General features: G+C 37.3%; 1 protein-coding gene across 12 annotated transcripts in view; it reads right to left on the minus strand.

The window, feature by feature from the left end:
* LOC109047527 (nuclear factor 1 A-type) overlaps positions 1-24,849 on the minus strand; it is a 146,279-nt gene that overhangs the window by 12,295 nt on the left and 109,135 nt on the right. For 3 of the 12 annotated variants that reach the window (XM_042711785.1, XM_042711790.1, XM_042711791.1), the window contains 7 exons: positions 21,348-21,465; positions 19,230-19,357; positions 17,486-17,536; positions 9,872-10,000; positions 2,972-3,150; positions 1,075-1,240; positions 749-840 (listed from right to left, as the gene is read on the minus strand). In XM_042711785.1, coding sequence (XP_042567719.1) covers positions 749-840; positions 1,075-1,240; positions 2,972-3,150; positions 9,872-10,000; positions 17,486-17,536; positions 19,230-19,357; positions 21,348-21,465 — 863 coding nt within the window. The remainder of the gene's footprint in view (positions 1-748; positions 841-1,074; positions 1,241-2,971; positions 3,151-9,871; positions 10,001-17,485; positions 17,537-19,229; positions 19,358-21,347; positions 21,466-24,849) is intronic. The other 9 variants (XM_042711789.1, XM_042711794.1, XM_042711788.1 and 6 more) reach the window with 5 other exon arrangements.

A 24,849-nucleotide genomic window follows, 5' to 3' on the forward strand; every position in this document is an offset into this window, starting at 1 on the left:
TGTGTGACGATTAAGGTTACAGGTGGCATTTCAGAGGCATTAGCATTTACACGACTGCAAAAAACAAACACAAGTTCATTTACATTAACAGGGTGATCCTGATGTCCATTTATGAATATATAAACACTAGCTGTTGAGCGATATGAGTTTTAAATGACTCATGCACAACCTGATTATATACTACAGACTAGTATAATATCTATTAGGGATGGTGAGATTCACAGATTCACATTGTTTACTTTTTACATAAAAGTAAAAAAAGAAAAAAAAGTTGGCATTTGTTTCACGATGCATTATTTCTAATATATACTCAACATAGAACTGACTCATAACAAATTGTTTATGCTTGAGTAAATGTTGAGTAAATGTTGAGTAAACGTTGCGTAAATGACCATTAAAAATGAACAGCTTGTTTTATCAGCTATTGGCTGATGCTGACAACCTCAAAATGACCAAATGTTGTAATAGCCATGTCAAAATTATAAATTCTACCACATGACAACTAATTTGTAGCATGCAAGTGATTGTACATGTGTGTGTGAGGGGTATAAATCAAGGTTACCGCCACCGTGCCATTTAATCCGAGTCTGAACATGCCAATTACACACAATAAATCAGCTATGAGCTCTCACAGCGAGCGAGGGAGTTATATGAGCTGGCATAAAAGTGCTGAAAGCCTATTGTGACAGACAACAAGCACTCTTGATGGACTTTCAGGGATTCTGTGGATCTGTGCATGTGTACTCACCTGAGGCTGCTGAGGGATATTTACAAAGCTGGGGTCTCTGGGGCCCACGCTGACAAAGCGCTGAGCAGGAGACGTGCTCGGTGTGGAGTAGGCTGTGGTGAAGTAAACACACACACACACACACACAAAATGAATATCAATATTGTATCAGGAGCAGTACAGCTGTTAAGAGGAAGGCTTGATACAGTGATACGGACACTGCGCACGTTTTATTATAAAAACACTAAAGATAAGCTTACACATGCTTGGGAAACCCAAGACACTTTATGTTCAGGATCAAGTGTTGAGTGTGTGTGTAACGGCAGGTGATGGGCCGTATTACTCACTTGGCGAGGTGGGGGAGTTGCCGCCTCCCTCGGTGGAGGTGGAGGGAGGTTTGGAGTCTGGCACGGGCAGGGGCACGGGTCGTGCCATCGGGGGAGGTGGAGGAGGCGGCAACATGGGAGTGGGCAGGAATGGGTTGTGCACCTTCCCCTGACTGCTCCCATTGGGCTGGATAGAAAGAGGACATAAGAAAACATGAAAACACACTCTGGGAATTAACTCCCGGACACATATGACTAGCAGGCACAACAGAAGTAACACACATGTACACGTCAGTAGAATGTACTCAGCACTTTTTCGCTGCTCCTAGTCATAAAAAATTCTGCTGCGGTGTGCACTTCACTGTTCATAATCTATGACCCAAACCACTCGCTGTCTCTTCTCCGGCCTTCAGGGCCACATCAGTTTGCAGAGCTGGGTCACTCTCTCAAAAGGATTGGGATCTCTGTATCACATTTATATTGTCATGTAATTTGTAGTTTAAATATCTAGGTTACTTTAAAATATTAAGTTTTGAGAATGTTTATATATATATATATATATATTTATATATATATATATATATATATATGTGTTTTTTGATTGTTTCAATATATACATTTTTTTTTTCTTTTTATTTATTCTATTTTTGAATGTGTTTTTTGATTGTTTCAATATATACAGTATATATATATATATATATATATATATATATATATAATACACACACACACACACACACACACACACAGACACACACACACACACACACACACACACACACACACATATATATATTACAACATATATATAATTCATAATATACATTTTAATAAATATATATGAAAAAATTTCAGTATACATATAATATACATATTTTTAACACACTCAAGCTTTTTTGAGATTTCAGGTTCACATTCATTATATATATATATATATATATATATATATATATATATAATTTTTATATTAAAATTAAATAAAATTAAAATTAAATAAAAATTTTAAGATAACTCCAGCACCCCCCTTTATTACTGACTTTTATTACTGCACATTATAATACTAAAATTCAACTAGTAATAATAATAATAATTTTAAGTATATTTAATAATATTTGTTAATATAGATAAATAATAAATATTTTTATATTAAAAGTAAATTATATATATATATATATATATATATATATATATAATTTACTTTTAATATAAAAATATTTATTATTTATCTATATTAAACAAATATAGTAAATTATATATATATATATATAGAATTTACTTTTAATATAAAAATATTTATTATTTATCTATATTAACAAATAGTAAATTATATATATATATATATATATATATATATATATATATATATATATAATTTACTTTTAATATAAAAAATATTTATTATTTATCTATATTAACAAATATTATTAAATATACTTAAAAATTATTATTATTATTAGTTGAATTTTAGTATTATAATGTGCAGTAATAAAAGTCAGTAATAAAGGGGGTGCTAGAGTTATCTTAAAATTTTTCGCAATTACACTTAATGTGTTTTTCAGGTATCTAGCAAGAGAAACATTTGAACTAACTTCAGCTAATTTTAGATACTAGATGCCGTCTGCCATTATAGTAATTGGGGGGAAAAAACTAACCATATAAGAAGACAGTTTTCGTCAATAGTGCCCCTTGTGGCAGCATTGAGAATGCAACACTTGTGTGAGGTAAATTTAGGGTATAAGCGCTAATCTTTTATATAATCCTTCTAACCATCCTGTTGTACAGATGTTTTTAACATCAACTGCATTGCACAAATGTTCAAAAGTCACTACAAACAAGACAATCTAGCCAACTAGATGTCTATATGGATATTAATAATGTAGTGGGAGTGTGTATGTATGTACAAAATGCTCCTTCTTACATTAAGGAAGCCCACCTGTCCAGCTTGCTGACCACTGTCAGGACAGACAAGTTGGACAAACTCCTTGAGCGTCTCCTGGGGGTGGTAGCGGATGGCGTGGTGGGAGAAGTACGAGCCGGGCTGCTGGATGATTGGCGATGTCGGGAAATGAAGACTTGACGGCGTGGCGTGAGGACTCGCTGCAAAGAGACAAACAGAGGGGCTCGGTCAGAAAACAATAGAGGGAGAGGAAGAATGGAAAAGTAGGACTCCATGAAGAAAGAATCTGGATGTTGTGATGGGTTTGTGCTCGTTGGATTGCTCATGCAGATGGGGATGTACACACAAAGGTGGAGTGTGTTTTATGGGCTTATTGGTTCAAAATAGTCACACACACACTCACAAAGTGACGTAGAGGGACTTTAGTGAGAGTGGACACCATATTTGATTTAATATAAATGAAAATGAGGCTATGATGAACAGAATATCTACTGACCCTCATGTCATTCCAAACCTGTATGACTTACTAACTTTCATGGAACACAAAAGAAGATATTGAAGAACAGCAGTGGAACAACAATGACTTTAATTGTAAAGACGAAAGCTTTTCTTTGGGTTTCTCAGAAATTAAGTCATACAGGTTTGGGGTGACATGAGGGTGAGAAGATATTTTAAAGATGTTTCAGCTGTTTTTGTCCATGTAATGAAAGTGAATGGGGTCCAAAACAACAACACTGGAACAAAATGAGAGCTAACACTGACTTTAATTGTAAGGACGAAATGTTTCTTTTGGGTTTCTCAGAAAGTACATCATACAGGTTTCGAACAATGTGTGGGTGAGTAAAGAACGGGCACTTTGCACATTTCTGGGGCCCTGAGAAGCAGAGGTCATCACAGTTCTGTAGTGGTGAACAGAAACTACAACAAATATATTTTTTGCGTTCCCATTTGCACCAACAGCAAAACAAAAATCCACAATAGCGTTTCTATGCCTTTCCAAAGGTGGACAAAAATATTGAGAAATTATGTTGGTCCCTCAGCTGTCGGATTAGAAATATTTGCTACAGCAGTGTTAACCGGTTTTCTCTAACATTTAATGCCTATCTAATAAAATACAAAGCATGGTGTGTGAGTTAAATCTTACATATAAAAACTTGATAGATTTACAATGTTAATAACTGTAGAAACACTTCACACATCACAATCTGTGAAAGGGTTTTATGATCAAATACATTTTCTGAATGAATTTATTCCTTAAAGACATTCCGCCATATTACACAGGCTGCTCTTTCATCCCACACGGCCTTGTCGTTGTTCAAATCAAATTAAAAAAGGCATCTACTCCAACTCAGAAGGTCTGTGGCAGCATACACTCACACATAATGCGTGCACCTGTTCGTAACAATGGAAAGGCACCGCAACAACCAGCTGTTCAGTCAACAACACCATATGAGTACCATCGGAGAGCAAAAGAGAGTGGTACTTGGTACCATAACGGGCGCCAGATCCTTCTTTCATCCAGCGTCATTACGATCAATGCGACTAATAAAACGTCTCGGTGACGCATCGGTCCTCTGCTTTCTCGCACCTTGCTGGCAGGCCTTCGGAGCGCTCTGGGACTGACAATCCTTGAATGGATCGAACCTTATCAAGTATTTAATTGTAACCGGCACAATCTAATTAGGCGGCTCTTAATAGAGGTAATATTCGGTTATTGGTTATTAGTAGAATGCCTGGGATGTGCGGCAGCGCGGGGTCTTTAAGCCGTGATGTATCGCAGTGGAGTTAATAAGACTCCGCACTCACCCTCTCCAATCTCTCGCTCTCTTTCAGGAGAGATGGTAAGCTGATACTACATAAACATTGTTAAAACCACAGCCCCCCTGCTGCAGTAATTTCACTTAGCTCTGGCCTTGATTTATGGCTCTGTCAATAGAGGGTGACTGGAAACTCTGGACGCTGGGGCTGCGATGTAGCCATTGTATTTACAGTAATAATGGAATGGACGACTCCCTCTTGCTCTTCTTTTGGTGTCGTTTTCCGTCTTACCTTTCCCGACGCCGTCTTTCCACGGCCTGACTCTTTCTGTTGGGGGTAGGACGCAAACTTTTATGAAGGAGATGTGAAGACATGCAGGCGGTGTCTTTACTGTCCCTGGCGGATTGGATTAGCCTGAGGCGCTGCCGCAGAGACCGAACCCCACTGAGACACACCCTTTACAAAGCTGAGTCAGGATTTGAGTGGAAGACGCTCTCGTACTTAGCACAAACGCTAACAAACACACACACATTCAGAACCAGCATACACAAAAACTGCTAGTCACGTCACATAGAAAAGTAATCTCGTCAGCGCTATTACCAATAAAAGTGCTCATAAGTTTTATTTATTTATTTTTTTTAAACTTTGTCAATAATAATGAAGATGGAAAAAAAGTCTGTACAAAAAATTTGTCATAATTTTAGTGAAAATGTGACCATGAGAAAAGATAACATAGCATTATATTAATGTTTTTGAGGAATATTTATATTAATTGATTTGAATAATTTATTTATATTAATTATTAAATAATTTTAATTAATTAATATATACAACACACATACACATTACATATATAAAAATATATAATAATTAGAATTATAATAATTGATAATATTTATGAAAATGTGTTGACAAGAAAAAAATTATAAAATAACACTGCATGATGTTAACAATGTCGGAACAACGTTTGTGAAGAGTATTTCTATCAATTTAATAGAAATGATCATTTTTAAGAAAATATCATTTTTATCTATCTATCTATCCATCCATCCAGCCATCCTCTTTTATTTATATTAATGTATTATTCATAATAATGTATTATTATAAAATAATAATAATTTGTAATAATTTAAAGTATATAAAAATGTAAAATATGTATATAAAATATCAAAGCTCTCCTTGTTGTAAAAACATGAGATCAATGAACGTGTGTGTGGTGTGTGTGCATTAATATATATATATATATATATATATATATATATATATATATATATATATATATATATATATATATATATATATATATATATATAAGTTTGAATATTTGGTTTAGTTTTCATCAAATAAAATGTTATTTTTGTTGACTAGAAGCAGAGTAAAACGCACTTAAATTAATGATTATGAAATGGATAATTAATGACAGAATACTGATTAAATTTAAATTATATTTTCATAATAAGACAAACTCTGTTCACATTAGCGCAGCACATACAGCCAGAGCAGAACTTGGAAACCCACTGGCCCAGAGATGGCATTAAACGGCCTTTTCCATGAAATTCACGGATGCTAGCTGCAATCCAAGAGCTGACTTAATGAAACACTTGAGCAGCATATGGTTTCTGCTCCATTATTCTAAGAAGTGGATCCAACTGGCATCGCTGCATCTATCTGGAGGCAACATGTTGAGACTGGACCGCTTTCATGACGTTCCTCCTCGCCAAACAAAACGATTTTTCAAATGTCGTCAATCATTCGCCCTCGCGAGGACAAACGCTTACCTGTTCTGCCTTTAAATCATCACGGAGTCGGTTCTCTAGAGCCAAACGAACCGTAGATCAGTGTTACAGGTTTGGTAACCAGCTTACGTCAGCTACAGCGAAACCTACCCTGTCAATTATGCAAATTGCTCCAGTCAATTAGTGCGGAGAAAAAAAAAACACTTTTTTTTTCTTCTTCAATCGCTGACAGAATCTAAGTGTTGTGGAACGATAGCCAATTACTTAAATGGCTTGCTCCCATGTCATGTTCTTATTCATTTAATGGTGGTTATTTGGACGGAAAATTGCAAGTAAACAAAGTTTGACCGTGTCTCGAGTTGTCAAAGCCGCTGGACGACATAATTCACTCTCAAGGCCGTCAACTCTTCCGTCTTCAACGTTTCCCGTTCTGCTAAATGCAAGACACCGTCTCCTGCGCCTTAATATTCATGTAGCGCACGGGGAAAACCCCACTGATGTGCTGAAAGAGGCTTCATGAATTAAAAAGGGCTGGTGATGAGACTAAAACCAGAACACAAGCGTGAGAGGGAGAACAGAGGCTCCGAGAGCAGCCGTGTCTTAACTATAGACACCAGGAGATCATGGGAGCCCCAGGAGAAGAGTCTGATCCTTAGAAATCACTTCTCTTTGTGCTTTATTAACCAGCGTGCTGTTCTCACAAGTGTGGCGCCACCTTGTTCGAGAACATGCGGCAACAAATGGTGTTAACGGTCAAAGAGTTGAAACTTTGTCTTGTTGTGGCTAAATGTTTGAGCTACGTACCATTAAACTTAGTTGAAACATTAGCCTAGGTGTGAACTAAATATTTACAGAACACTCTGACCATGAGAAACAGCAGAAAAAAATAACAGACTGACTATGATGAATGAATTAATGAACTGCAACAAGATTTTCTGCACAACTTTTCAATACAAATTTGTAGCTTCTTCTTGCTGTATATGCAAACAAATTAAGAACAACAACTTGTAGTCACTAAGCCCCAAGTTTGACCTCTATACTTCTATTACTAAATGGTGTCACTGATGGCAAAAAAGGCACAGGCTGGCCGCAGAGGTAGTGGGTGGCCCTAAAAGTTAGTCTGAGGGGGGTCCAGCAGACACATACCTCCCAAAGCAAATATGGAAATGATAATGATGCGCTGAAAAGGAGGCAGTCTCCAGCAGCTGGTTGAGCGCAGCTCCTCTGTTGCCATTGTGCCGCCACCCGCTCGTAATAGAAAAGGCTTCGGATTAGTTCCACTTTGCAAATCGTGTTGGTTCACTGATCTTTTTTTTTTTTTTTTTTTCACCAGCCCATTGCTGCCAACTTTCATTGAATGGTGGATTATCAAAATAATAACTAAGGTGATAATAACAGGCTTTTTCTGATTCGACAGGCAACAGGTCTCCACTTCACCCTGTTTGAATAACACCGAAAAGGAGGGAAGAGCAAGTGCTACGAAGTCTCACGGCCAATTGAAAGGGAGGACAGATTTAGGTGGTTTTAAATATTCTTCAATGGTTTTAGAAAGAGACGTTTTCCGGCCGCCCCACCTAACCACATAAACCAGGTTTGACTAATGTGTTGAAAAAGTGGGAGTCACTTTAAATCAATCATAGGTTCAAGAGGCGACAAGCCTCGCCCTGTATGCCCGTTTTGTGCCTCGTGTCCACGTGGGCATAAAATATTCACATGACAGCGATACCACTTCCAAGCGTGATTTAATACTAATAACCTCACAAATTAAGTTGTGGTTTCAACATATTCAAGGTAATTCATGTTGGAAACAGACTCTTCAGCCCAGTTCTGTGAGCCTTTTGGCTTTATATCCAGCAAATAAAGAATATCAATAATAGAGAAAAAGCAAAAACAGGTAAATTTCCACACAAACCCTTACTTTTGCATAGAGGTAATCGAATACTGGACAAAATGTGCTTTGAATATGTAATGGAAAACCACAAACAAGCTAACAGACTGTGAATACAGGAATCAGAGTTTATTTTCCTCACTATAACTCAACCATGCGAAGACAACAATATGTAGCCGCTCACTGCATGTGTCTGGGTTTGATTAAAAACCGTTCTTATCTATGACAAAACCATTCACAGCCAGTGACAATACGGTCATGATAACCTGATCCAGGCCTCCGTCTGATAAAGCCTCGTTCGCTGGGAAAAGCAACCCATGTGTAAGTCACACTCAGAGATCCGGTTAAGTGTTTACATTGAACGCATGTAAATCAAGCAGCCGGACGAGGTGATACACTCTGTGGGTTGCACTCATAAAGTAACCGCAGTCACGTCCTTAGCGTATTTGTCAACAACTGTCTGACTGTAACAAGCTACATTTTTACCCACACTGCCTCAAGCCCAGTTCACACTGACAGCAAAAACCCTTCCAAGAAAAACAATTAAACAAAACAAAACACACACACACAAAAAAATATTTTAAACTAGCTCTTTTTAGTAAATCAAAAACACATAGCCTAACCAGTGTAATCCAATTCATGAACAAATAATCATTATAATACAGTTATTTTAAGTGAATCAAAACATGCAAACATCACTTACTGAACTAACATTAATATATTAAATTATAAAAGTTATCATTACTTTCCAAAATAACTGAAGTAACAAGCAAGCATACAAACAAATAATAAATCAAAAGAACTTTACACCTTAAGTTGCATTGCTTACTGTAACAAGTGTAATTATATATATTAATAATATATATAAATACATAATAAGTATGGGAACATCATATTATTAGTATTTTTTTTATAATTACACATTAATAAAGTTATAGTTTTAGACAAGAAATACAATAAAAGTTTACTTAAAACTTCACCAAGCAGTTTTTGGTTGTGCTGATTATAAAATTCCAAACAATCAATAAATAAAATAATAACTGAACTGCTGATTTTGGGCTTTGTTGCTAATTTTTAAAATGAATCATTTTGTAATGTTCCAAGGATTGCTGTATAATATAAAGCATTAGCTGAGAGACATTGTAACTCAAATATACCCAAATTAATCCAAATTGAATCCAAATCTAATCAGAACGGAACTGGAATTTAATCAGAATCTAATCTAGTCTAAAAAAAAAAAAAAAAAAAAAAAAAAAACGCCAGTCCATATCGAGGTTGTGTTCCTGCTCATTTGCATAAATTTGAACTCTACTCAAATTGGTCGCATCATGTCCGGATGCTTTGACACTATAAATCGCAGTCAGTGTGAACGCCCCTCCATACAGAGTCCGTTCAGACTTCAGGTTCCTGCTTGTCTGGTCTAGTGTTGCAAGGGACAGTGTGGAGTGTGAAGGATTGTGGGAGAACTGCTGGCTGGGATTAGGGGCTTGGGGAAGAAGAGTGGTGCAGTTTGAGTAGGGTGGGGTGTTGGGACCTCACCTCTGGGTCCTGTAATGACAGGTCGATGATGGTGTGTGAATGCCGTTCGAGGGGAAGCGGTCTGCGAAGGCACATGGCTGCTGAAACCAGACTTCTCTGACTTCTTTAATGTGGTAGGCGATGGCATCCCTGGCAAGAATGATTGATAAGTGCAATTTAATAACGCAAGGTCATGGAGACACTGGCTGGCGCAAAGGAGAGAGAGTGGATAGGAGGGTTGGGGTGGTTTGTTTGGGTGGGTGGGTGAGTGGATGGGGGTCAAGACAGCAGAGGAGAGACTGTGAGGCCCAGCGGGTGGCACAGGATACACTACATGGGGCCAAATGGTGACTCTCCCAGTGCAAAGCAAGATCAAGTGATTATGTAGTGTATTGATGTCTTGATGTCAAAATGTCAACAGACATGCACACTAGACATGACCTCATGACCTTTCTCAAAATAAAAGTGTTATTCTTATTCTTTTGTGTAAATTTGGGCAAGTAAAACCACTCGTGTTGTGCATTACGAGTCCAATCAGACTTTCAAAGGCGAGCTTAAACGAATATTATGGGTTCAGTACAAACTCACTTGATAGCACAGTGTTGATTACCACTAAAAATTATTTACAGTTGTCCCTAGTTTTCAAAAATCAGGGCTACAGTGAGGAACTTACATTAGAAATAAACGGAACTAAATTGTAATTAACATACTCAATGTAATGAGATGTAAACAATGTGTTATATCATGATTTCAGTGTAAAAAAAAGTTTTAACCTATTTTACAACTTACCTATTTTATCTATTCACAGATGACCTATTTTACAACTTGACAATGTGTTAAACCTATTAAATGTAGGTAAAAATGATTAAAAGAACTAGTTTTGACAGAAGAATTCATGTGGGTGCTTTTTTTTTGTATTAACAAAAACAAGGGATGAGTCTAAGTATTTCTTGTGGTAATCAACATTATCCCACAAATGCTGTCAGTTGAGTACAGAACACCTAAAGAGGCATGGTGATGGGGGGAAAAAATCATACTAATATTTTTATGCTTTTGTGTTCTCTTGCAAAACCTTTGCATTCCCCCGAGAAACTCTGCAGTGACTCGCGAAGCATTTGTGTTCTGTGAGAAACTTTGCATTTGCTTGCAAAACTATTGTGTTCCCCCAAGAAACTCTGCATTCACTCACAAAACTTTCGTTTTCTAGAGAAACTTTGAGTTCACTTGCAAAATTTGTGTTCCCCCAAGAAACTCCATGTTCACTCGCAAAACTTCGCCTTTTTCCCGAGAAACTTTGAGTGCACTTGCAAAACGTTCGCGTTTCCTATGGAAACTTTGCATTTGTTCGCAAAACTTTGCCGTTTCCCAAAGAAACTTTGAGTGCACTCACAAAACATTCGCGTTTCCTAGAGAAACTTTGTTTGCTCGCAAAATTTTGCTGTTTCCCCGAGAAACTTTGCATTCGTTCACAAAATGTTTATGATGGAAATAATACAAATTGAAAGGAATGTATTTCTATATATCAAGGCTTTTGCGAGCGAACACAAAGTTTTTTGAGGAAACGCAATACTGTTACGAGAGAATGCAAAAATATTTTGAGTGGGCACAAAGCTTCTTGGGGGAAAGCAATACATTTGGGAGTGAATGCAACCTTTGCTGTACTTTTGTGAGAATGCAAAAGCACTTAAATATAATTTTTTTCTTACCATATCATTTTTTTTTCATCACCATGTCCCCTTAGGGGCTGTGTAGTAGAGTGTAGCTTTGTATTATTCCTTTAAAAGTCGAATAGGTTTTCCCATTTCCTAATTTCTAAACAGTTGGTTCAAATTAATGGCGATGAGTGTGAGGTTAGTTGTTAATGGTAAAAATGCCGCCTAAAAATGTGAAAACAAAACCATAAGGCCGTTTTTAAAGTATCTTAGGCACCTTACCCGTGGGCTAGCAGAATGAAATGACGTAGCGATGAGCGTAACAGGATGTGGTATAGAAAATGAAAGAGAAAGCTGAACAGACATGGAGGGAAGAGGAGTTAGGGATGCAAAGCACACAGCATTCACATTCACAGTCTGCCAGACGGCTGTGCATTGGCAGGGGTTAATGCGAGCAACAGTTCAGATGCACAGGCTAACATGAGCTAACTGAGAATGACTGAAGTCTGTTAGTGCATGCTCAGCCACGTTAGTCCAACTCCTCCCTCCTGCATTAGCGCTCCCATACTGCCTCGCTTCACTCTACCTCTCGCTCCGGGGTAAAAATAGACAGACGTGAGGGAAACCTATGGCCGATTAGCCGCCTGAGGTTAGGAATGCAAATTGATAAGAATGAACTGCAAATAGAAGGGGCAATTAAGAGGCACCGCTGGCCCATTTGTCACCCGGTCAAAGCATTTAGTCCATTCTTCTGCACTGGGACAGGATATAAGCGCTGGTCTTACGTCTTATTTCTCCCTGAGAGCAGTCCACTCACACCCCCACCACCCCGGAGGAACAAGTTCATCCAGACGCTAGTAAATGACTTAAACCAGTGCAATTCAATCATTTGTGGCTAAAGCTGTATTAATGCTTTTAGCCGGCAGCCCTCACTCTCCTCGCGCTGTCTACATGTCTCATTCTCGTTACATCACAGCACTGGTGTGTGGGACGCCCCCCACAGCCTCCAATCATATACGGAGGCCACCGCACTTATTATGAGCCAATTATGGTTAAATGAAACTATCTAGACTAGAGAGATCTAGAGCACTGTATTTGATGGCACACAGAAGCAGACTAAATTTTTAAGTACGACATTCATTCAAGAATTTAGAAATTGCAAAACTATAACGTTCAAATGATCCACTTGCTAGTGCCCACCAGATTTACACTTTCTCAATGAGAAATATATATAAAAAAATATAATATATAAAATATAAATTTGAAGGATGAAAAAATATTATTATTTAAATGAATTATTTTTAATATTAATAATATGATCTAATATATTCTGTTCTGCATTATCATTATTATTAAATTAAAAATGTAAAATATTGCAGCATAGAATATATTAAATAGAACAACATTAGTTTATATTAATAATAATGTTTGAGTGCCTTTTCCATTAATAATACGAACAAAATATTATTAATATTTAATAATATTAAATAATAATAATAATAATAATACCATACAGCTAATAGTGTTCCACACACAGCTCAAAGTGTTCCACTATCATACACTATATTGGATATATATATATATATATATATATATATATATATATATATATATATTGCACATCCACTATAGTTCCACTATATTGCAGTTATCTGCTTTATATCTAACTTGTTTTTATATATGGGGATGTAAAATGTGCAGGTGCGTGTGTTTTGGTGCATTTTTGTGTGTGTGAGTGATTAGAAGTCATCCTTGGTTTCTCCAGCCCTCGCAGACTCCTTCCCCTTTCAGGCGCAAAAAGAGAGAGAAAACAAGATGGAAAGAAAGACAGCATCTCTTCCCAACATCAATGACCATTAGAGATTGTCTTTGTAATTTAAAAGGATCACTTTAGGTCATGGAAAGGTCAACTGAGAGGTCACTGACACCAGGAAGAGATGGTTGCTACTTCAATAAGAATATGGTAAAAGATTTTAAGGAAGAAGCCATCAAGCACATTTAGCACAAATTACAAATAATTTCCAGTCTTCATTCATCAGACACACACGCCTAGTGCAAAATTCCCCATTCAGCTGTTCTCATTTTCTCCTCACACTCACAATGCTTCCGAAGATCAATTTCAATGAGTACGCTGACAGCGGTGAAAGACAGAGCGGAGTGGAAACATCAGATGGACATGGAGCCCAGAGTAACCCAAACAATACTCACCCGAGACCGTGACATAGACGAGAGAGAGACGATGACAGAATAAACAGACAGAAATGGGTGGTAAACGGAAGGGAGCGAAGGATAATAGGATGGGAAGACAAACAAGGGGTTAAGTCACACACATACACACTCCCATTGTCACAAGCCACTGGAGAGGAGCAAAAGAACATTAGCTATCGCAATATTAGCTATCGCTTATGCTGTTTCTTAAATACATCTTCACTTTGGATATCCTACTCACTGACTTATCAATATTTTAGCTTATCTGAAGTGGCTGTGATTGCCTGTCAGTCACTTTGTGTGTTCACAGGGCAGCTGAAGCGAATCACTGAAGTTTAGTACCAAATTCAGCTTCATTAGCAGTTAGCCGAAAATGCTACTTTGTTAGCATTCATTTTGCTGGTGTGTTGTTGCCCTCCTGCTTTATCTGTCATTAAATTTTACTTGCTTTGTACTCAGTTATATTATACTCTTCTGTAGGGTGGAGTTTTGGAAAAAGTGTGTGTTTAATTAATGTGGTTTGATGAACGTTCAGGAAGTTTAATGCTAAATTCAGCGTCATTATCAGGTAGCATGTTGCTTTTGTTTGTGGTTCCATCTGGACCAGCTAATGACCACGTTTGACCAGCTAGACACTATATAGAAAGTTGAGTTCTTCGATTGAGTTCTGGATGTGGTTCTGAGGGGGGACATTTCGGTGCCTGTAGACTGGGGAAGTCCAAAGAGAAAACAGAATGAAACCTGTGGGTTGGCGGACAGCTTGCTTTGATTGTGTGTGTGGAAGTGTCTGTGTTTGCTGTGGACGGGGTCTGATGTCTCGGAGTGAGTAATGAACACTTAAAAAGGTTCTGTCAGTTGGAATCAAAGCCTGGCCATAGTCAGCACTTTCCTTTCCGAGGCGTTATTACATGCTGGGTACCGGTCCTGGCCTGATTCTCCTTTTCCCTCCCTTCCTCCTTCCTCACGGCTGACAAATTGACGGAACCCAGACGGCCAAGGAGGCAATTCTGTATTGAGTGCGTCTCTCTGCTGCTCTCCATCGCTCTTGTCCTGTAGCGCTCGCCGCCCCTCCGGCACATCAATCAGCTCTGGCCTGGCTGCAGTCGGCAGTGAATCTACCCAAACTAGTCTCAACACACACTCCCTAAAATTTACAGGTAGATTATTAATTATTCAAAATATAGATATAATTACTGCTGTCTTGATTGTTCTATTATGATGTAAGTAATTAACAAACAAAAACTGTTAATTTCAGTGTTCTACCTCACCCCCCCCCATAATAAAAGTAATATTTGAGAAAAATATAATACATAATATATTTTTTAATAATAATAATAATAATAATAAATACAATAATAATAATTACTTTTAATAATATATATATATATATATATATATATATATATATATATATATATATATATATATATATTACTGTTAAATTGTGTATATTATATATATATTATGAAAAATTATTTCACTAATTTTTTATCACACACAGACAAATATTTATTCATAATATTAATATTATGAATTATGTTACATTATAATATAGGCAATAAAACATATATATATTACATTTAATTATACATATAATTTATTACTATATATATATATATATATATATATATATATATATATATATATATATATATATATATATATATATATATATATATATATATATATTTAAACATTTTAATATTTAACATTTATTTTAATTAAATATATATATTTTGACTATTTTAATCACACAGTGAACTACCAAAAAAGTTCTAATTAATTTTTTAATATTACAGTTTATTATTGAATTATGGTTAAAAATTAGTTAAAATATGAATCTTAGAATTGCTTGTTAATTCTCATTTTCCGAGTAAGTGGCGAGAGGTCATAGGAGTTTGACTGTGGGACACTCGGCTACATGCAGCGAGCAGAATGACAGGTAGACGTCACCCCATAGCCCCAGCCTACCACCTGACACCCGCTACCTGAGCAATGACAAGCACGCTGCTGCCGCAGACATACTTTAAAAAGGCTGGCTAATTTTAAACACATTGCGAAGGTCTCCGCTATCAAATAAAGATAGGAGAGGCCCACACGTACACATATATACACACAAACACACATCCAGCACACTCGGGGGAGATTCATGGAAAGGGACACAAATCAAACAAGAGTTTGAGATGCCATAGTCGTTCAACACCATGGCTGAAAAATGGATAAAAGTCGCTGATTGGATGAGAAATGTGAGCCTGTCATGGGTGAGCAAGTGATCGGGAGGTCAAATCGCACTCACTTTCTATCTCACCCTCTTTGTTTACCCACACATTCCCTCTCAAGCAAACATACACTGGAACAGACTCTCACTTGCTTGGTGCCGACACAACTGAGAAAAGCACTTATTAGTGAGACACAGCTCTAAATCAATAGCACCCCTCCGTATTCTCCATTTGTATTGCCTTTTTTCACCTTAATATATTCACCTAAATATATTAGGGATGTGTCAGACATATAGACTTGTCAACTAATCAACCAGTTAAATTAAGTAAATTAATCCAGAATTTTTTTACTTTAACATACAGTGCAAATGATTTAAAGTGGATGAATTTAGAAATTAGTTATTTACTTATATAAAAATAAATATAGAACATAATTAAAATAATATAAAATATATAAAATGATATATGTATAAAATACAAAATATTATTTAAAATGTAAATATATATTGATATTTATACATAAATAAATACATATATCAATAAATAATTAAAATAATATAATATAAACGTAAAATTATACATACATATATATATATATATATATATATATATATATATATATATATATATATATATATATACACACATACAAGACAAAAATATTAAATTACAATCAAACATATATATAAATAATATAAAAAATATAAAATCTAAATTTATAAATAATACAAAATATTTCACATATTTAAAAATACTATATTAAATTTAATATAAAAAATAGATTTATACATAGAAAAATATGTTAAAATATTTATTTATATTACAATAATTAAAATAAATAATAATAATTAAATATGTAATATATAAATAAGAATAAATATATATATATATACAAATAAATAAATGATAAAAAATGGATATTATAATTGAATAATACAATACTAAAATATTAAAAAAATATATAAAATAATTGAAATGATATCAAATATTAAAATCATTTTAAATAATTGAAATGATATCAAATGAAAAAAAAAAAAACAAAAAAAAATATGAAATATATATATATATATATATATATATATATATATATATATATATATATATACAATTATACATGACTCCCATCCAAATAGAAAACGCATACTTTTGCACATCCCTAATATAATTACCCCAAGTTTTTCCTAACACTGCATACTCAAAAACACAAAGACACGTCACTTTAACGCAACATTTCCAGATGCACCATTGATGGATGTGGATGACATCATGCACACAAACAAATCATAGATATATCATGGGACAGGGGGTTCACGTTGTTTCATGGGGGGCAAAAACATTCTCCAGGCTTTTTCTGTTCCTTTTTTGGGATAAAGGTGTTCGTGAGGGGAAAGGCAGGTGGGGGGAAGAAAATCGTCTGAACAAAACAACAAAAAATAAGATACGGAACAACAACAACAATGATGACAAAACTAGACGGCACAATGGACGAGCTCCTTTTTTTTGGGTGGGGAGGGAAGGTGAGGTGTTGAAGGGTGACAACATTGATGTAGTTTTACCTTGTCTTGAGATGAACGAACTAGCTAGCGAGCCACGCAGTTTATATCCAGCTTTGAAAGACAAGGAAGGAGGAGAAAGAAACAAGGAGGGACAAAAGAACAAAAAAGGCAGGGTGAATAAGAGGTGTAGAAGCAAATGTGCAATACCTCAGCAGTTCAACCATTCATGTCAGATATGATGTGTCCAGAACCTGCCGGACAGCCACACACTCAGATTACACACACACACATATATGCAGGCGACATCTTCTTAGGGCTTTCTTTTCTGGATGTTCCTCACTTCCGTCACTGTCTGACTGTATTCTTCTATAGATCTGTAACCCAATCCGCATGTTTGTTTTTATCAACGGACAAAGAATCCGGGGATATTCCCATTATGATGTCAAAAAGGGAGGTGGAACTACAAGAGTGAAATCAGCTGCTGTACTGGGAGAATAAACACTATTTATTTCTTAAAAATAATTCAAATAAATGTATTTCATATTTATTAAATATATAAAATAATGCAAATATTATATAAATTATATATATATATATACATGTGTATGTATGTATATATATATATATATATATATATATATATATATATATATATATATATATATATATATATATATATATATATATATATATATATATATATATATATATATATGCACATTTACATGCACAATATTACATTGCAATATGTAATTATTAATATAAATAATCTAAAATGATATTAGATAATAGTTGTGAATACAGTGAGTTGGATTTGTCTTTACATTAATGCAAAATAAAAAGAAAGCTGGGCTGCTGAGAGGGTTGAAATACAAATAAACTTAATGTGAATATTCTATTTATATTATATTTATCATGTTAAAATCCATTTACATATTTCCTCAAAATCTATGTGGAAAGTGTAAAATTCTTCTGGGCCTGCTTGTGAGTGTAATGAACTTATTCTGACTCAGTGAATCACGAGAACTGGTACTAAATGCTTGTTTTGAAGTACTAAAAGAATCATTAATAAATTAGAATCTTTCAGTGGAACTGGAATCTGAATCATTCAGTTCCTTGAATGATTTCGTTTATAACGATCTGATTCCCTGCTTGAGCTCTGTCCTGATCTGGCTGTAATATATGATGTGTGTTTCCTCTCTATCTCTGTCCACTATGCGGCGTCAATTTCTAATATCGAGGGCACGCAAGACTTGATTGAAGATGCTTTGGAGCGGGACAGATTTACAGTCCTCTGCTCTGTGGCAATGCGGCGAGCTTCACAGGACACACGTACACAGTCCAGGATGAATCAGCATTCAAACCCACACACATACGGGACCCTTCGTACATTGTTAGCATCATTAGTAGACACGTGGATATGAAGTTAAATGAGACTGTATCTACAAGCCATCTATGGTTAACTTCTGAGATGGATTGAGGGGGGCAGATGGCGTAAATCTTTCAAAAAGAAAAACAAATGAGGTGCCATTTGAGTTAGAGGGTGCCATCTCCGAAATGTCATACCCAGAGAGACGGATCAGAGATGCTGAAACCCCCCCAAAAGACAGAAGAAGAAGAAGAAGAAACAGAAATAATCCCCACACAGCTGTTGCCGTCCCACAACGAGCGCACACCACAGGATGCACAAACACACACACAGCAGATCCGATCGCTCGCTCTCCACCCGCAACCCCGCAGTGTGTGAGAGTGTGAATGTGTGTGTGAGCGCCGGGGGGAGGCTGGCTTTCCGGGTGGACGTTACCTGGCTCTACTTCATGCCAGCTGCTGGCTTGGCTGACGCTTCCAGGCGAGCGTCCCTGACCTGGGTAGTAGGACTCCTCTCCCGGGCTGTCCACCTCATCCTCCATGCATTTGATACGCTTTGCAGAACTGTGTGACAAAAGAGAGATAGAAATAGGGCGGATAAGTACAATCGAACACTTTTCATTCTGCAAATGTATGATTTTCTCCCAGCATGCTTTGTCGGCCAGTGTGGGGGACTGTAGTTTGGATTCAGATAAATGCTACAGGCAGCATTAAACCACTTTCAAAAAGCATTTAATGTATTACTGTGATGTATTTTAGGGGCTGGGACTGATTTTACACATTAGGATTTGATTGGTTAATGAAAAGTGTGTTATGATATCATTTATTATTTATTTTTTTTCCATCAATGCTATGGAGGACAAAGTGTGACATTAAAAACGACTTCTTTTATTAAAAAGATCAATATATACATGATAAAATGTATTCTGACAAATTCAGTAATAAAATATATGAAAATAAATTAACATAGATGTTAATAAGTATAATCCATAAATAAAAATACACAAAGTTTGCCATACTAAAAAACATATATTTTATTGAACAGAAAAGTAGTATACAAAACATAAATAAATAATTGAAAAACACAAAAAAAAACAAACAAAAAATAAAAAAATAAAAAAAATGCTTTTCATGTATTCATTCATTTATTTTACATTTTGAGATTTGTGTTTATTTATACAAAACATAAATAAATAATTGACATATTGCTTGATTTTTTTCATGTATTCATTCATTTATTTTACATTTTGAGATTTGTGTTTATTGAAATAACTCAATAAAAAAATATATTAATAAAATAAATCAATAAATATTTAATTAAAAATATTTAATCTGACTTGATATAAATAGCAGATACAATAAGTTTGATATAACTGAATACATAATGATTTACTTATTTATTAATCTTTATCAAGAAAAAGTTATTTCAGAGGAGAGGAAAGTTATGTTTCAGTAAAAAATGAAAAAACTTATTTTTAGAATAATTAAACATTTTGACAAGTTAAATAGTAAAATTTGATTTCATATTGACTATGCATTTTGTACAACATATTTATTCAGGTCAAAAAGGTGGACAGCAAGGACGTGCAAGCTTATTCAGACACACACACACACACACACACACACACACACACACACACACACACACACACACACACACACACAGACATTCTACAATCTAACACACACATTCAAGAAATGAGGAGTCAGTGGTGGCTGGCGGTCATGTGTGTGTGAGTTATCTGCTGTGAGCTGAGCTCTGACATTTATTTGTTAATGTAAGGCCTACTGGTGTTTTTCACTCATAATCGCTTAATTAGTTTCTAGCATGCAGCCACACACAGGGTCCTTATTCCAGATGTTTGCTTTGGCAGGCCTGGCTGAAGAGGCCACTGAAGCATGTGGGCAGACGCACACATGTACACACACACAGTTGTATTTGACCGAACACACATGGGCTCCAAAGTTAGCGAGCTCATGCTCTAAACTATATTTTTGTGCATCAAAAGTTCCTATGATGTCCAAAAGTACCTTGCTAATGAGTGCGTTCTGTCATTTTCAACAAATGTATTCAATGGAAATGGCTAAAATGAACATACAGATGACTGTTGTATTTTCAAATGTGTTTAATATTAGCACAAATGTTTATGTACATTTGTATGTGTGTGGATTTTAGGTATGCTGTGTTATGTAAAAGTGACAGCGAAATTTGCCCCATCAGTGAAATCACAGTAACCATTTATACATTGCATTTCAGCTGTGCACACACACGCACACACATCCAAACATCTGTCCACACACACACGGGGTGCCACGTAGTGCGGTTTTACATCGGGGAGCAGTATGTGTGTGCGACTGGCCTGTAGGCTGAGCGGGTGGCGGAGAGAGAAGGTTCCAGGTGGACACACATATGCTGGAAGCTTGTGTAGCTCAGACTCCTGCAGCCTCTTCGAATGCTCAGCCAACACATCAATCTCTGCCTCGGCTGATTAATTAAGACTCAGAGTGAAGGAGGGAGAGAGAGAGTGTGTGTGCGTGTCATTCGAGTGCATACCTGCTAGAAGAAGTGCTGGGTAGGGGGCGCCTCATGGCCCCAGGGCTCATACTGTAGTAGGAAGAGCTGTCCAGGTCTGCCAACGAGAAGTTGGGCCCCGTCCCTGCCGCGATGGGGGCTGCCACACACAGAAAAGAGAACAAACATCAATACCTGAGAACAAAAACAGTCTTATGCATCACATTCTGATGCAGTTCATCTTCAGTTTGAGGTGGTTCACTCGATCACCATTTCAGCTGTGTAACAAGTTTACTCCTTTATTTATAAAACAGCAATAAAATCGAACAACAATATCATAAACATTGCCGATTTAGCTCATATTTATGTTAGTTCAGCTAAAAAAAAATGGATAGAACAATAGAATTATTCAAATTCAATTCCTGTTGGGTGTGGCCAATTCAAACTTTTTAATTTTTCAATCAAAGAAAAAAATAACTTAACTTGACATTTGCTTATCTTACTGAGACACTTGCTGGTTACAAAACTTTCCTCCCTGAGCGAGTCCCCTCAAGCTGCAAATCCCCCCGTGCCCCTTTCTGTAGGTCATCGGTGAGCAGTGCTCTATCAAACGCCTTTGTCATACAGTACATAAAGCCGTGATGCCTCTTTATATTCATGGTGACTGAGACCACTATTTTTTGATGAGGACAGCACGAATGTGTAAGAGAGCGGCCCTGTCCTGCATACCTAATAGGCCGGGCCCAGGCGGGGAGAGGGAGAGATGTATGTATGTGTGTGTGTGTGTGTGTGTGTGTGTGGGGGGGGGGGGGGGCAGCATGGAAGACTGTGATAGACACGGTAATGGGCTGCCTAATTAACATTGGAAGAGGACATGGCTAAAGGGGCAAGTTGGTCCAAGGGAGGGGGAGAGAGCAAATTCACTAGCCAACAGGAAATAGTTGGACACATAGAAAGTGAGAAAGGAAGTGCTATAATTTCTGAGTCATCTCTTTATGTTAACTTTTTTTTTGGAGGGGAGGTGGGCGGTCCTTCGCTCTAATAGAAGTGGCAGCTTGGGTTATTTATTACGAGCAGTAAAGTCGGCTGCATTTGCATGGCTAATAGTAGGATGTGAAGTAATTTGTGTGAGAGCTAACCTGGGCACCGGGCTGCAGTAACTCAGCCGGCCCTCGACGCGCACACACATCCACACAAACAAGCCCTCACACCGAGAGCGGCCAGCCCTGCTGCAGTTTGGGTAGAAAAATGACCACACTGCAGTCTGTCTGACTGAAATGGAAATCAATCATAAAGGTAATCCGCAGTCTCTACCTCTTAAAGGCTTTATCAAGTGCTTTCGCTTGGAGGATTCCAAATGAAGCCTGTGGCTATCAGGCCGGCATTGATCTTTCTTTCTCTTCTCTCCTTCCCCTTCTGTTCTCTCTCTCTCTGATCTTTACTGCTTTACCTTTCAAACTGCTGGGCGCAAAGTACATTAGCAAAATGTTTCAATCTATTCTTATTTACTTAGTGCAGAGGAATGGCAGTGCAGTGAGTGGGTTTACTTAGCTGTGCATTGGGGACAAAAAATTGTCCAAACAAGTTAGCTAAACCAAAAAGTTACGAATTATTTAATGTGGTTATTTTTAACTTTGTTAGATGATGGCAAAGGAAATCTAAATGTAAAAGTACCGTCAAAAACTAGATTATATATAAAAAAAAAAGTTCTATATTCAAGAATGCAAAAAAAATATATATATATTGACTGATAACTGATATGGTACCGATCCCTAAACTTCTAAACATGTAGTAAGTTTTGTAGACAGCAAGGTAAAAGTATTTCAAACAGGTTTCAGACTGAAGGCTGGCAAGTTACAGGGAGTTTATTGACGGCCAGCAAAGTGACCGAGTCTGCTGGATGTGGAGTTTTTTTTTTTTTTTGGTGTAGTCTCTTGTCTCAAGGGTTGACAATCCCTCTTAACATACACACACACAGACATACTCCTCCCCTACACCCAAACACTGGCCGCACTAAAGCATCTACAAAAGCTGGGGAGGCTATTCATTTGAAAAGAGCAGGGGGAGGAGGACGAGAAAACGAGAGAGGGAAAAAAAATTGGCTTTTGTTCAGGCCGGATTTTCAAATTGAAGCATTTGACAACAAAGGCAGCAGCAATCAACTTCAAAACCCTGGACGTCTGTTCACCCCGTCTTCCCCCCACCCCCCTTACTCCTCATCGCTTTATTGAGCGAGAGGACCGCGGCGTGATGGGATCTCATCGAGAACTGTTCTGAAGTTGGTGAGCTTTGACAGTTCTTCGGTGGGGTTTTATGCTAGATCAGCTCCTGTGTGGATACAGACCTACAGCATAGGTCCAGAGTTCTCAGTCTGGAGAAGAGGGTTCGCATGGGGCTAGACCTTACACCTTCACTGCATAGTTTCCCATCAAACCAAATGAGAAGAGAAGGCAGAAGGAACCTCGCTGGTGAAGTCTACAGGTCGGCATCCAGTTGAAGAAGGTCAAGAAATAGAAAAGAATGTAGTCCTGTACTCAGCATATTACTACTCCTGGTAAAAACACTGTGAAGGACAGGGCTGATGATCAGCAGGTCGCTGGTTTGACACTTTGTTGGTCCGATTTGAAGAGATAATTCACCCAAAAATCACAATTTGTTCATCATATCCTCACCTTCAAGTCATTCCAAACCTGTACCTGGACGAAAAGAGACATTTCTTCAGTATATCTTTTTTGGTGTTCTACAAAAGAAACAAAGGCATACAGATTTGGAATGACATGAGGGCTAGGAAATTTTGAATCTCGTCATATTGGTACATCCCTACTTTAACAGTATATCAATGAACACCTTTATTCTTGTCCATTTTTACTATAGTGGAAATGTAGGGCTTTTTGTGGCAAGCTAGTGTTGACAAGATTCAAGCCCCATGTGTGCATTTCACTGCAGATGGCACTGCCCACTGGCAGGCTTTGGTCCAGTGTTGGCACAGTGCTGACAAGACTAGTGGGCGTATCCCCACCGGTGCTGCTCGGCAGTGTTTCTGCCACAGCGGCCTCCTCTCCTACTCCATAATTCATCCGCTCCCCCTGTTCGGTCATATGGCTAAATGGTCCGTGCCAGCGCCCGGCCTTCACCCAGGGATTTCCAGGTGTCCCTGCCCCTGGATCACGCTGCCTTGCTGCTTGCCAACATTTCTGAGAGGCTCTTGCAGGCGGCCTAATAACAATAACCTCATCCTAATCCCGTATCCTCTCCTGTCTCTCCTGCAGCCTTCGCAATCTCCTCTGGAGAGGCTCTGAGTGGGCGGCAGCAACAGTAAAACTGGCTCACGTACAAGTCCTCTTGCTCACCTGAGCTTGACAGCGTGCCAAGCTGTGGCGTGACAGTGTCCGACTTCATACGGGGGCCAGCTGTAAGGAAAAATCTAACTCTAGGTGATAGTGGCTGTTCCAGGGAACGTTTAAGAACACCAACACTGCAAGACTCGAGAAGGTGGAAGGGAAAAGCTGATGAAGGAGGAGCAGGGGGAGGGAGGAGGATATGG

Source organism: Cyprinus carpio, chromosome A22 (assembly GCF_018340385.1).
Source record: "Cyprinus carpio isolate SPL01 chromosome A22, ASM1834038v1, whole genome shotgun sequence".
Classification (NCBI taxonomy): domain Eukaryota; kingdom Metazoa; phylum Chordata; class Actinopteri; order Cypriniformes; family Cyprinidae; genus Cyprinus; species Cyprinus carpio.